Source organism: Camelina sativa, chromosome 18 (assembly GCF_000633955.1).
Source record: "Camelina sativa cultivar DH55 chromosome 18, Cs, whole genome shotgun sequence".
NCBI lineage: Eukaryota > Viridiplantae > Streptophyta > Magnoliopsida > Brassicales > Brassicaceae > Camelina > Camelina sativa.
In genome coordinates this window covers 17,755,156-17,768,074 of record NC_025702.1, presented here as the reverse complement: position 1 = coordinate 17,768,074, position 12,919 = coordinate 17,755,156, and the positions used below count along the sequence as shown (strand labels likewise).

At 37.7% G+C, this 12,919-nt stretch overlaps 4 protein-coding genes across 4 annotated transcripts; all 4 read right to left on the bottom strand.

Moving 5' to 3' along the window:
* On the bottom strand, nt 1,313-2,923 carry LOC104762287. The gene is made up of 3 exons (XM_010485549.2): nt 2,465-2,923; nt 1,843-2,388; nt 1,313-1,739 (listed from the first exon to the last, which is right to left on the bottom strand). The coding sequence occupies exons 1-3, from the start codon at nt 2,807-2,809 to the stop codon at nt 1,479-1,481; spliced, it is 1,152 nt and encodes a 383-aa protein (XP_010483851.1). The 5' UTR covers nt 2,810-2,923; the 3' UTR covers nt 1,313-1,478.
* Nucleotides 6,138-7,013, bottom strand: LOC109130522 (uncharacterized mitochondrial protein AtMg00810-like). Its single transcript, XM_019240129.1, has one exon. The coding sequence runs from the start codon at nt 7,011-7,013 to the stop codon at nt 6,138-6,140; it is 876 nt and encodes a 291-aa protein (XP_019095674.1).
* LOC104763624 lies at nt 7,581-11,008 on the bottom strand. The gene is made up of 3 exons (XM_010486975.1): nt 9,568-11,008; nt 8,186-8,481; nt 7,581-8,132 (listed from the first exon to the last, which is right to left on the bottom strand). Exons 1-3 carry the CDS (start codon nt 11,006-11,008, stop codon nt 7,581-7,583), a joined length of 2,289 nt encoding a protein of 762 aa, XP_010485277.1.
* On the bottom strand, nt 11,660-12,913 carry LOC104762288. Its single transcript, XM_010485550.1, has 3 exons — nt 12,813-12,913; nt 12,197-12,736; nt 11,660-12,090 (listed from the first exon to the last, which is right to left on the bottom strand). The coding sequence occupies exons 1-3, from the start codon at nt 12,885-12,887 to the stop codon at nt 11,830-11,832; spliced, it is 876 nt and encodes a 291-aa protein (XP_010483852.1). The 5' UTR covers nt 12,888-12,913; the 3' UTR covers nt 11,660-11,829.

Sequence of the window (12,919 nt, the reverse complement as noted above, 5' to 3'; positions counted from 1 at the left end):
ATTGGTATGTGTAGTACCAAACCGAGAAGCGTCGAGACCCATGAGAAATTGATGAATATGCTCAAGATCTCGACGTGCTTGTTGCTTGAGACGTTGAGGACAAGACGGAGAATTGCAACAACAATCAATAAAGGGCTCAAAATCATCAAGGTCATCCCACATGACCTTGAGTTGGCCGAAATAATCAGCAACAGGCTGACCATCTTGAGCACATCGAGCAATAGAAGATTTTATTTGATGAACACGAGAAGCATTCCCAATAGAGTAACAAACACGCAAATTGTCCCATATGACTTTTGCGTTGTCAACAAACGAGATCACCTTCTGGACTTGAGGATCTAAACTCGCATAGAGCCAGCCGCATAACATCGAGTTGACTTGAACCCACCGTTGGTAATCGGGAGAATCAGTAGCAGGTTTAAGAAGAGTACCATCGACAAGACCAAGTTTATGCTTTGCTGCAAGATTGTTGCGTGCAATCTTAGCCCACTTCTCATAGTTTTCACCATTAAGGAGAAACGGAGTAAGAACATGATGCGGCTGATCATTAGAGGATAGGTGGTAAGGAGAAGACGTGATCAATTCCTTAGTAGTAGTAGTAGAAAGAGCCGATGATGTAGCCATCGTGTAGATAGGAGACAAATAGTAGAATTAGAAAACCTGTTTCCTAGAAAAACAAGAAATGGCGGAGAAGAATTTTTTTTAGATATTTAGGGTTTTGTAACTTGACTCTAATACCATTTAAATCTCAGTGAAAAGCGTTGTTTGTCTTATTGATATGTAAAGAGTATATATAGATACAATAGACTTAATGCACAAGTAGAGAATATTGACTAAAGATATACACGTTAAGATATGGAACATATCCCTTTCCCTAACAACATCTTCGATAGTTGTATGGGCAAGTTCCCACACAAAAATGTCTATATATAACACTGATTTACAAGAATAGTAAAAAACAGACTCCTAATTATGTCGAAAATATTGAGATTGAGAACAATATATATATAATTATATATATAGATCCCCTGAGATATATGCAAACGTTGGTCGGTAAGCTTGCGTGTGTTTCAAGACACATTAATCTTGATCGAAAGGTAACGCTGGCTGGTAAGCTTGTGTGTGTTTCAAGACGCATAAATCGTGTATAAGACAAGAAAATGAAGATCAAATTCATAGCAAGAAAATGAAAAATCCACGGGTTCGTGTGGTGTGGATTGGACGTTAATACTGTATACAGTATATATATTTTCACATCTGTTACGTAAGACTGTTCAATAATTAATAGATCTAAATATCTATATATAGCAAGTTAAAAAGAATTAGCAATATAATATTAATAGTTATAATAGCCAAAAATGTTCTACAGCTCTCTCGTGTCTTACAATGCAGGGCTGTCAATATAAAATGAAAACATTATTACTTTTTACACTCACTTGTTATATCTTTACTTGGAGGGTTCTTTTTTCATAGGATGATTAGAGCTCGCTGGATGTTTTGAAGTTACCTTTTCCATAATTTCGGGCATGAAAAATACCAAAAGGTGATAGATCAATGGTTTTTCCTTTCTTCTCAGAGGCCACCCTGGCGAAAAGACCGATAGCTCTAGCCCACTGCACCATAGACCCAACCATTTCTGTCCTTTGTTCGAAAGTTATCTCATTGGAACCATGCTTCTTCATCTCAACCAAAAATTTTCCCATTGACAACAAACCATCGAGCATCCTCCACGAATCCACCTATCGCCCAAAAAACAATATATTTATATATCTCATTTAAAACAGCGAGCGACGAACATCTGACAGATATATGTATATAGATATAGTTACTTATAGAACTTACAGATATCCCGCTGCCTTGAGTACCAGTTAATACAGACATAGCCTTGAAGAGCCTCTGAGATTTTATTGACATGTCCACCTTGAAATCTTTTGATCCGGATGATGCCGACTTGAAGATTGCCATGTAGTCCTCCAGCTTTACAAAGAAATCCTTGAACTCTGTTGTCGCAGGACACTTACTCTCTAGGCTATCGATGAAGTGCGACATACCATTGTAAGCGAAAGGCTCAAAGTCTTGGGCCTTTTTAGGGAGATTCTCCAAGTAATGGGGTAGTGAGAATGTTCCTTGTGTTTCGTACATAGCTCTTTTAATAGGAGATTCTACACTGTTGTCATAGTCAATCCCAAAAGATGACAGATCAATAGATTGTCCTTTACTCTCGGAGGCGGCCTTAACGAATAGACCAATCCCTCGGGTCCATTCCACCATAGACACGATCAGTTCTTTTCTTTGTTCAAAATTTAACTCCTGGGAACCGCTCTTCTTCATCTCCATCAAACCCTTCCCCATTGACAACAAGCCATCCACCAGATTCCACGAATCATCCTATCTCGCCAAAAGCAAAAACTATCATGATCACATACGTTACGTACCATATGAATATTGTATTAAAACTACTTACTGATGTTCCGCCTTTACTAGTGTCGAAAACAGACATAGCCCTGAACAATTTTTCGGATTTTTCTGACAACTCCATCTTGATATCTTTTGACGACCCGGAACCGAAGGAGGCCATGTAATCCTTCAACGTTGCAAATAAATTCTTGAACTCGGCGGTTTTGGGACACATACCCTCCAGGTCACCAAGGAAGTCCGACATACCTTTGTTTGCGAAAGCCTCGAAGTCTTTGCCCACTTTGGGAAATTTTTCCAAGTAATGGGGTAACGAGAAGGTCCCTTGTGTTTCATAAACGGTGCTTAACGTGACAAGTAACGTTAGACATATCGCTAATGAAATTCTTGCCATTTTTGTTTTTTTTTTTTTTTTTTGTTGTTTCTAGGAGAAAGATGTACACACGTGACGTGAGAATGCTAATTTATATCAATATATTATTTTCTTTTGGATTTTTTAAAGATCTTTGCTTTCTATGCTAACTGGGATTTATATAGATGCTTGAAGAGTAGTTGAAGGCCTTTAATTAATTAAGGAATTGTGAAAGAGATTCCAAGAAATTTCTTTGGCTATTCGCTTTTTTCTGGATATATTTTTAGAAAAGAGAAATTTTCTTTATTAATTTGCCAAACTATTTTTAGTTAGGGCGTTAATTAGAGCATATTGAAATTAAATTACACCTGACCACCATACCTTAAAATATAATGAACCAGTTAATTAGTACATGTAGACAAGGAAAAAAAAATGATCTTCTTTCTCTATAGAGTTTCGCTGATTTTGAGTAGTGTTGATTCTTCACGTCTATTTTAAGAGAATCCCCTGATGGTTTCACATCTTCAACAATACAGCAACATAATCTGGATGATATATATATATATATATATATATATATATATATATTCTGAATCTTCATTACTAATGGAATCGAGTAATTCATAGAATTATTTATATCTAAAATAAACACACATGTCATGCAACAGTCCATGCATTCTTCTGTAGACGTAATATTGAACACTAAATACACTACGTAGAGATAGTGGTAGAGTGAAAAAAAATAAATATAATAAACAACAACAAAATATATTTTTTATTGGCTGATAGAAACACAAGAAACAAGGGAGGCTTATTAATAGGATATCTTCTCATTATATAAGGGATCTTTTTATATCATCCTAAATCATAATTTTTAATAACAAAGGAAAAAAAACAAACCAAACCCAAATACAATAGGAAAAAAAAAGAAAGAAGATAAAACGCATTACAACACACATTATTTATTGATTACTTGCTAGCATGCTTTTGATCATAAATAACGACCATATGTTTTCTATAGAAAAAAACATATGCCTTTAATCATTGTGTGAACAAGGGGTTGTCCTGGAAAGACAATGGGCCAATATCCTTCGCTTAAACCTTCGAGTGCTTCGCAGCAAGCACGTTTTAGATTGCTGAAGTCCCAGTGATGTATATCACCAATGGCATCGCTGCATCCCTGAGTCTTCTTGATTGTGTTGAAGCAATCTATTGGATTTATAAATAACTCTGTTTCTGCATTCAAACACGATATACTGATTAGTGTAATCCAAAACATCGTCATTACAACAGTTGTAACCTTTTTGTTCAAACCTAGCATTTTGTTTTCTTAATTATGAAAGATCAGAATAAAAAATAAAGCAAAATTTATTTATTAATAGATGTTTGTGTTTGCAATGTTAGGATATGAGTGTTGATTTATATAGTAGAAATTTTTGGAAAGCTCAAAGACACTTTGGTTGGTAAAACACCAAACTTACCATTCATCCATCTTTAAGTGTCTCATTACTAATTACAAACATTATTACAAAGCATGCAAAAATTCATTTTCCAACCAAACTAAAGCAAGATATTATTATCATCATTATCATTTTTATTCGAGCAAGTGTTAGATAGCATATTATTTATATCCATCCAACATTTACAAGAATCTTTTTGTGAGGAAACTACAGAAACAGTATTATATATCAAGTGTTAATTGTACCAACCAAAATTCAAGTTAATTATGCATTTTGTTTTTCTTAATTTTCTAGTTCCTTGGCGTTCACATTTCGGCATGTTATTGCTTAATGAAGTTAGGCTTCTTAATCTTCATGCAATCATGCACCAATTTCGACTTAAAAAAATAACAAATTAAGATTTACATTTGTTTATCCCCTGTACAGAATTAGGAGTTAATTAACTATCATTTATCTTATCTCCAACATCTATGTACGTTTGGTCATTCCCTAATCTTACTCTTGTGTGACAAAAGCTCATATTTACTACTACTAGTACTCATTAGCTAGTAGTCAGTGTGATATATTAGATAAATTGGCTTCTCACTAAATTGGCTTCTTACTAATGAAATCTGTGAAGTCTGTCTTTTATTACAGGTTACTTTTCATTTTTGTCATCGTCTCAATTAACACACCAATTAGCTTTCCAACGTACACTTGACCCATTCCTGTTTGCTTTCTTTGATTGAACTCAATGGACAACACACTCCACATGCTTCTTTCCCTTCCAAAAACAAGTTTTAGTTCAAAGAATAAGAGACTTAAAATTTTATTATAAAAAAATGAAATGGAACAATTGAAAAATATATTCATGAAAACAAAATAAGAAACAGAGTCTACTAATAGAACAAGTACTACACGTACGCGAGAGTAAACTAAAAACAAAAATCAATAATAAAAAGGAACCAACGAAAATTTTAAAGTTTAAACATCATTTTTTTTTTTTCTTTCTTTTTGTACAAACAACTTCGAACCTTCCTCTTGTGATGTTTTAATGAAAGGTAAAAACATTACACGTGTGATATAAGTTAGGCAAAATAAGTTCATCATCTAAGCACTACCAAAGTAAGTCTGAATCACAAGCATCTTTAGTTTAACTGACACACATAAAGCTAGGTTTCTTGAACTTCTCCCAAGATCTAAGTTTCCCCAAAGACATTTTGGTGGTAAATTAAACACACCAAACTTACCATCTATCTATTTTTAAATGTCTCATTACAAACTACAAACAATATTTTGTGAAAACATGTTAAATAACCAAATTAATCTAAGTAATTATATCTATATTGTTATTTAAAGCGTTGTGTATTCCTCCAACACTTACAATAATTATATTTTTAAAAGGAAAACAAAAACAACAATATTAAATTTTGTGCTTCTCAAATTTTAAGTTATACAAATATATATACACAGATTCAATATATATATAGATATACATATATGCGGTTTTAAGTTATATAGACTCAAATTTAAATGCGGCTATGAAGTGTCCAGTAATTTAAATGGAGTTTTGCTTTAGTGGATATGAGACAACCTTTGCAGAACTCTCTGCTATCGCATGCAACTCTAACACTAAAGAACTATTAACAAAATGGTGATACGTTTGCGTGTGCCTCAAGATATATAAAACTTTCACCCAATAAAGAGATCCCTATAACTGAAAATAGCGTTTAAGACAAGGAAATGAAAGCTTGAGCAGTTCTAGCAACTTTTATAAAGACATCTGTAAATCTCAGAGAAAAGCGTTGTTTGTCTTATTGATATGTAAAGAGTATATATAGATACAATAGACTTGATGCACAAGTAGAAAATATTGACTAAACATATACACATTAAGATATGGAACATATCCTTTTCCCTAACACTCCTCCTCAATGTGGAGCGTGTAAGTTTAGAACGCCCAACTTGGACCGTAGATACTTGAATTGATCACATCCGAGGGCTTTAGTGAAGATGTCAGCCAACTGTTCTTCAGTAGGGATATGAGCGTTAGTAATGGTACCAGAAGTAATTTCATCACGAATGAAGTGACAAGCACTCTCAATATGCTTTGTGCGTTCATGAAAAACAGAGTTTGCTGTGATTTGAAGAGCTGCTTGACTATCACTGGATAAACACATTGGCTGAGAATGATCGACACCAAGGAACTGCAAAACTTCCTTTAGCCACAATAGCTCCGTACAAGTCATAGCCATGGCGTGATACTCTGCTTCAGCCGATGAAAGCGACACACGACTTTGATTCTTTGTCTTCCATTGAAGTGGAGAATCACCAAGCATTACTATATAACCTGTAAGGGACCGTCTAGTAGAAGGACATTTATTAAAATCAGAATCGCAATAGGCATTCAGTTGAAGAGGAGCCGTGGAAGATAGAACAACACCCTGGCCGAGTGAAGACTTCAAGTAACGAACCAAACGCTGAGCCGTATCCCAATGATCCGTAAGAGGTGTCTGCATAAACTGTGCAAGAATGTTGACAGCATAACTTAACTCCGGACACGTATGAGTGAGATAAACAAGACGTCCAACTATACGTCGATATTGTGCTGGATCCGAGTGCGGTGCACTTTTAGAATCCAACAGCGTATGATTTTGCTCCATAGGAGTATCAACCGGACACGAGCCAGACAAACCACACTCGTCGACGATATCAAGATAATATTTGCGTTGCGGGAGAAAGATGTCATCAGGTCCAAGAGCAACTTCAATGCCAAGAAAGTATTTCAACATGCCTAGATCCTTCATCTTGAAACAGCGGCATAATTAAGCTTTAAACGATTTGAGAACTGCCGAATCAGCACCACAAAAAATCAAGTCATCAACGTAGACAAGAACATGAAGAACAACAACACCACGCCGATAGGTAAACAGGGAATTGTCTTTGTGAGGACGGACAAAGACATAGTCGAGAAGAGCTGTAGATAACTTGGAAAACCAGCAGCGAGGAGCTTGCCGAAGACCATATATGGACTGTTTAAGTTTGCACACAAGAGACAGATCAGCTGGAAGAAAACCGGGAGGTGGTTTCATGTAGATATCCTCGTCAAGATCGCCATGTAAGAATGCATTGTGAACATCCATTTGATGGAGTTGCCAATTTTTAACCGAAGCAACACTAAGTAAGGTACAAACGGTTTGAAGTTTAGCAACCGGAGCAAATGTCTCCAAAAAATCAACACCCTCTTTTTGGTGATTACCAAGAGCTACTAACCTCGCCTTATACCGTTCAAGGGTACCATCCGAATTAAACTTAAGCCGATACACCCATTTAGATCCAAGAGCTTTTACGCCTGGTGGAAGACGTTTAAGCGTCTAGGTCTCGTTAAGTTTGAGTGCATCGATATCCTTGCACATAGCGTCACGCCATTCTAATAGTTGAACTGCTTGCTTATAAGTAACCGGTTCATCAACCATAGTCACGACTGCAAGGAACTTTTGATGGGCAGAGCGAAATTTGTCAAAAGAAACATAGTGTGCTATAGGATAGAAACAAGTACATGAAGATGCTGGAGTAGACGAAGGTTTGAGAGAGATGAGAGTTTCAGGGTAACATGCGGAGTAAGCAACATAAGGTTTAAGCCGAATAGACGGCAACTTCGTGCGATGACCACGACCAAATGGTTCAGTACCAACATCAAAATCATCAGAATTCTCATCAGAGACAGCAGCGGATTCAGGAGATGTAACAACATCATTACTAGGAGTTGAAGGAGAGACAATAGCTGTAGTAGGCGGAGAATCAACGACTGTAGTAGGGATAGGTGTGGGAAGACTCCCCCTGTTTTCGAGAGTCGGAGGTGTTGTCTCGGAAACAGAATCATTTATGGAGATAAGCGGTAGTGGAATGACCGGAGACGCAACAGGCTGTTCGGAGACAGAAGGTGAACCAGACGGAAAACATCTTCGTTGAAGATAACATCACGCGAGACGAAAATATCTTTAGTCTCCATGTCATAAACACGCCAACCTTTTTGATTAGGAGGATACCCGAGAAAGATACATCTTCGACCTTGTTCTTGGAACTTATCACGACGAGAAGAATGGCGTTTGGCAAAACACAAGCAACCGAATACGCGAAGTTGTGCAAAATTCGGAGGAGTAGAATGAAGAAGCTCATGCGGGGTTTTGTCTTGTAGAAGCGGAGTAGGAGTGCGATTGATTAAAGACGCAGCCGTGAGGACACTCTCGTCCCAAAAACGAATTGGTAAGTCAGCTTGAAAGAGCAAAGAACGTGCCATGTTGAGAATATGACGATGTTTGTGCTCAACTCTCCCATTTTGTTGCGGAGTATAAACGCAAGAAGTTTGATGTAGAATGCCATGATCTTTAAAAAAAATGACGAAGACCAAGAAACTCACTCCCATTGTCACTACGAATGACTTTGATCTTTTTTCCAAATTGTTGATGAGTCATGGCCACAAACTGTTTGAGATGAATGGCAACTTCGCTTTTGGCAAGAAGCAAATAGGTCCACACGGCCCGAGAGTAGTCGTTGACAATATGATGCAGCACATCTTTGCTTTGACCACGCCTCCCGTGAGTCTCGTCGTGATCAGGCCTCTTTACTATTTCCCGTTTTGGATTTCATTCTTATGGGCCTTATATCTACGGTTGGACTTTATATGTTAGATTAGCTTCTTAATTATGCTAGGGTTTTGTTTTGTAATCTTCTTATTTAAGGAGCCGTGAGACTCTTTTGTATGTAATTATTGATTATTGAATAAACGTTGTTTTAAGAGAGCTTTGCCTAAAGCGTAGAGAGGAGGACTCTCAATCCTAAGAGGTTGTGTTCAAGCCCTGCAAGGAGGACTTGCAAAACCACGTCAAAATCGTTCCCGATCTCGGTCCTATCCTTATTGCTTCTTCGTCAAGTTACGACATTCTAAGCAAGATCCGTTCGTGAATTCGAGTTCTCCTGGAGATCTAGCGTTCTCGTCCGTTAATTAAGCTTCCGCTCTCTATCACAATAGTAAGAAAATAGTGTGCTCCACACGTAGAAGCAATTTTGTAAGGTCTCCAGATATCACAATGTATCAAAGAAAAACATGTGTCCGCTTTATTAGTACTCTCGGGAAAAACTAACCGCGTTTGTTTAGCTTGAATACAAACTTCGCAAAACTCATTATTATCACTACTATGTTGTGCAGAATCCGGTAAAGTAGATAAAAAAAACTAGATAAAATCTTCGTCGATGGATGCCCCAAACGTTCATGCCAAAGAGTTCTTATGGATTTCTTGACATTGTTGACGCATGCTGAAACTGCTCCACGAAAGTGATAAACCTCATCTCTCTCTTTACCTGCACCAATCAGCATCTTCGAAGTATGGTCCTGTATAACACACAATGTATCAGTAAATAAAGCATAGGAGGACAGCTCACGACAAATTCTAGCGAGAGAGATGAGAGTGCAAGAAAGATCAGGATCATAGAGAACACGATTCAGTTCAACGTGATCTCCAAGGATCATCGTCCCTTCTTTAGTAGGGAAAGTATGTTTTCCATTGGGAAGAACAACAATACTTCTAGGAATGTCATGCGCATCCACAAGGAGATCATCATCACTTATCATATGATGAGACGCTCCAGAGTCAAGTAAAAACTCAACACAAGAATGCTTACCGGAAAGCTTATCGGAACCAGAGGTTTGGTCAGGTTTTAACAAGTTCACAATAGCAGACCAGGTGGCCTTACTTACACCAGGTAAGTCAGGGAGTTCAGCTTCAGAAAGAGCTTGAGCATTGTTAGCACGATAGGAAGTAGGAGAGGAACGCCCACGACCGCTTCGGCGGTAAGAGCCACGACCGTTACCTTGAGTGGAGTTGGATCGTGATCCTCCTCTAGTATCACCATGTTTCTCGATCCACCAATCGGGCAAGCCGTGAAGTTCGAAACATGTATCCACCGAGTGATTGGTACGGCTACAATGAGTACATGGTCCTTGAGTTAGATGTGTAGCGGATGCAATAGCATTGACACCAGCTTTCATAGCAAAACCGACGGCATCAATACGTTCTTCTTTAGATCGAGCCACAATAAGATGGCGTTCTTCAGCAATAACTTCAGAGTAAACATGGTCAATTGTTACATCGGTGTCGCGGTTGAGACGGCTAAGAATATTGGTATGTGTAGTACCAAACCGAGAAGCGTCGAGACCCATGAGAAATTGATGAATATGCTCAAGATCTCGACGTGCTTGTTGCTTGAGACGTTGAGGACAAGACGGAGAATTGCAACAACAATCAATAAAGGGCTCAAAATCATCAAGGTCATCCCACATGACCTTGAGTTGGCCGAAATAATCAGCAACAGGCTGACCATCTTGAGCACATCGAGCAATAGAAGATTTTATTTGATGAACACGAGAAGCATTCCCAATAGAGTAACAAACACGCAAATTGTCCCATATGACTTTTGCGTTGTCAACAAACGAGATCACCTTCTGGACTTGAGGATCTAAACTCGCATAGAGCCAGCCGCATAACATCGAGTTGACTTGAACCCACCGTTGGTAATCGGGAGAATCAGTAGCAGGTTTAAGAAGAGTACCATCGACAAGACCAAGTTTATGCTTTGCTGCAAGATTGTTGCGTGCAATCTTAGCCCACTTCTCATAGTTTTCACCATTAAGGAGAAACGGAGTAAGAACATGATGCGGCTGATCATTAGAGGATAGGTGGTAAGGAGAAGACGTGATCAATTCCTTAGTAGTAGTAGTAGAAAGAGCCGATGATGTAGCCATCGTGTAGATAGGAGACAAATAGTAGAATTAGAAAACCTGTTTCCTAGAAAAACAAGAAATGGCGGAGAAGAATTTTTTTTAGATATTTAGGGTTTTGTAACTTGACTCTAATACCATTTAAATCTCAGTGAAAAGCGTTGTTTGTCTTATTGATATGTAAAGAGTATATATAGATACAATAGACTTAATGCACAAGTAGAGAATATTGACTAAAGATATACACGTTAAGATATGGAACATATCCCTTTCCCTAACAACATCTTCGATAGTTGTATGGGCAAGTTCCCACACAAAAATGTCTATATATAACACTGATTTACAAGAATAGTAAAAAACAGACTCCTAATTATGTCGAAAATATTGAGATTGAGAACAATATATATATAATTATATATATAGATCCCCTGAGATATATGCAAACGTTGGTCGGTAAGCTTGCGTGTGTTTCAAGACACATTAATCTTGATCGAAAGGTAACGCTGGCTGGTAAGCTTGTGTGTGTTTCAAGACGCATAAATCGTGTATAAGACAAGAAAATGAAGATCAAATTCATAGCAAGAAAATGAAAAATCCACAGGTTCGTGTGGTGTGGATTGTTCAATAATTAATAGATCTGTAAATATATATATATATATATATCATATAGCAAGCTAAAAAGAATTAGTAATATTTTTATTAATATAGTTATAATAGCCAAAAATGATCTACAGCTCTCTCGTGTCTTACAATGCAAGGGCTGTCTGTATAAAATGAAAACATTATTACTTTTTACACTCACTTGTTATATCTTTACTTGGAGGGTGACTTTTTTCATAGGATGATTAGAGCTCGCTGGATGTTTTGAAGTTACCTTTTCCATAATTTCGGGCATGAAAAATACCAAAAGGTGTTAGATCAATGGTTTTTCCTTTCTTCTCAGAGGCCATCCTGGCGAAAAGACCGATAGATCTAGCCCATTTCACCATAGACCCGACCATTTCTGTCCTTTGTTCGAAAGTTATCTCATTGGAACCATGCTTCTTCATGTCAACCAAAAATTTTCCCATTGTCAACAAACCATCGAGCATCCTCCACGAATCCACCTATCGCCCAAAAAACAATATATATATATATATCTCATTTAAAACAGCGAGCGACGAACATTCTGACAGATATATGTATATAGATATAGTTACTTATAGAACTTACAGATATCCCGCTGCCACCAGTTAATACAGACATAGCCTTGAAGAGCGTCTGAGATTTTCTTGACATGTCCACCTTGAAATCTTTTGATCCGGATGATGCCGACTTGAAGCATGCCATGTAGTCCTCCAGCTTTACAAATAAATCCTTGAACTCTGTTGTCGCAGGACACTTACTCTCTAGGCTATCGATGAAGTGCGACATACCATTGTAAGCGAAAGGCTCAACGTCTTGGGCCTTTTTAGGGAGATTCTCCAAGTAATGGGGTAGTGAGAATGTTCCTTGTGTTTCGTACATAGCTCTTTTAATAGGAGATTCTACACTGTTGTCATAGTCAATCCCAAAAGATGACAGATCAATAGATTGTCCTTTACTCTCGGAGGCGGCCTTAACGAATAGACCAATCCCTCGGGTCCATTCCACCATAGACACGATCAGTTCTTTTCTTTGTTCAAAATTTAACTCCTGGGAACCGCTCTTCTTCATCTCCATCAAACCCTTCCCCATTGACAACAAGCCATCCACCAGATTCCACGAATCATCCTATCTCGCCAAAAGCAAAAACTATCATGATCACATACGTTACGTACCATATGAATATTGTATTAAAACTACTTACTGATGTTCCGCCTTTACTAGTGTCGAAAACAGACATAGCCCTGAACAATTTTTCGGATTTTTCTGACAACTCCATCTTGATATCTTTTGACGACCCGGAACCGAAGG

Coding starts and splice junctions, on each gene's coding strand:
- LOC104762287 (XM_010485549.2), bottom strand. CDS start 2,809: ATGGCAAGAATTTCATTAGCGATATGTCTAACGTTACTTGTCACGTTA. Junction 2,389..2,464: donor CTAGTAAAGGCGGAACATCA/GTAAGTAGTTTT, acceptor TTGGCGAGATAG/GATGATTCGTGGAATCTGGT. Junction 1,740..1,842: donor CTCAAGGCAGCGGGATATCT/GTAAGTTCTATA, acceptor TTTGGGCGATAG/GTGGATTCGTGGAGGATGCT.
- LOC104763624 (XM_010486975.1), bottom strand. CDS start 11,008: ATGGCTACATCATCGGCTCTTTCTACTACTACTACTAAGGAATTGATC. Junction 8,482..9,567: donor GAAGATGCTGATTGGTGCAG/GTAAAGAGAGAG, acceptor TGCTCTTTCAAG/CTGACTTACCAATTCGTTTT. Junction 8,133..8,185: donor ATATTTTCGTCTCGCGTGAT/GTTATCTTCAAC, acceptor GTCTCCGAACAG/CCTGTTGCGTCTCCGGTCAT.
- LOC109130522 (XM_019240129.1), bottom strand. CDS start 7,013: ATGAAGGATCTAGGCATGTTGAAATACTTTCTTGGCATTGAAGTTGCT.
- LOC104762288 (XM_010485550.1), bottom strand. CDS start 12,887: ATGGAGTTGTCAGAAAAATCCGAAAAATTGTTCAGGGCTATGTCTGTT. Junction 12,737..12,812: donor CTAGTAAAGGCGGAACATCA/GTAAGTAGTTTT, acceptor TTGGCGAGATAG/GATGATTCGTGGAATCTGGT. Junction 12,091..12,196: donor CTGGTGGCAGCGGGATATCT/GTAAGTTCTATA, acceptor TTTGGGCGATAG/GTGGATTCGTGGAGGATGCT.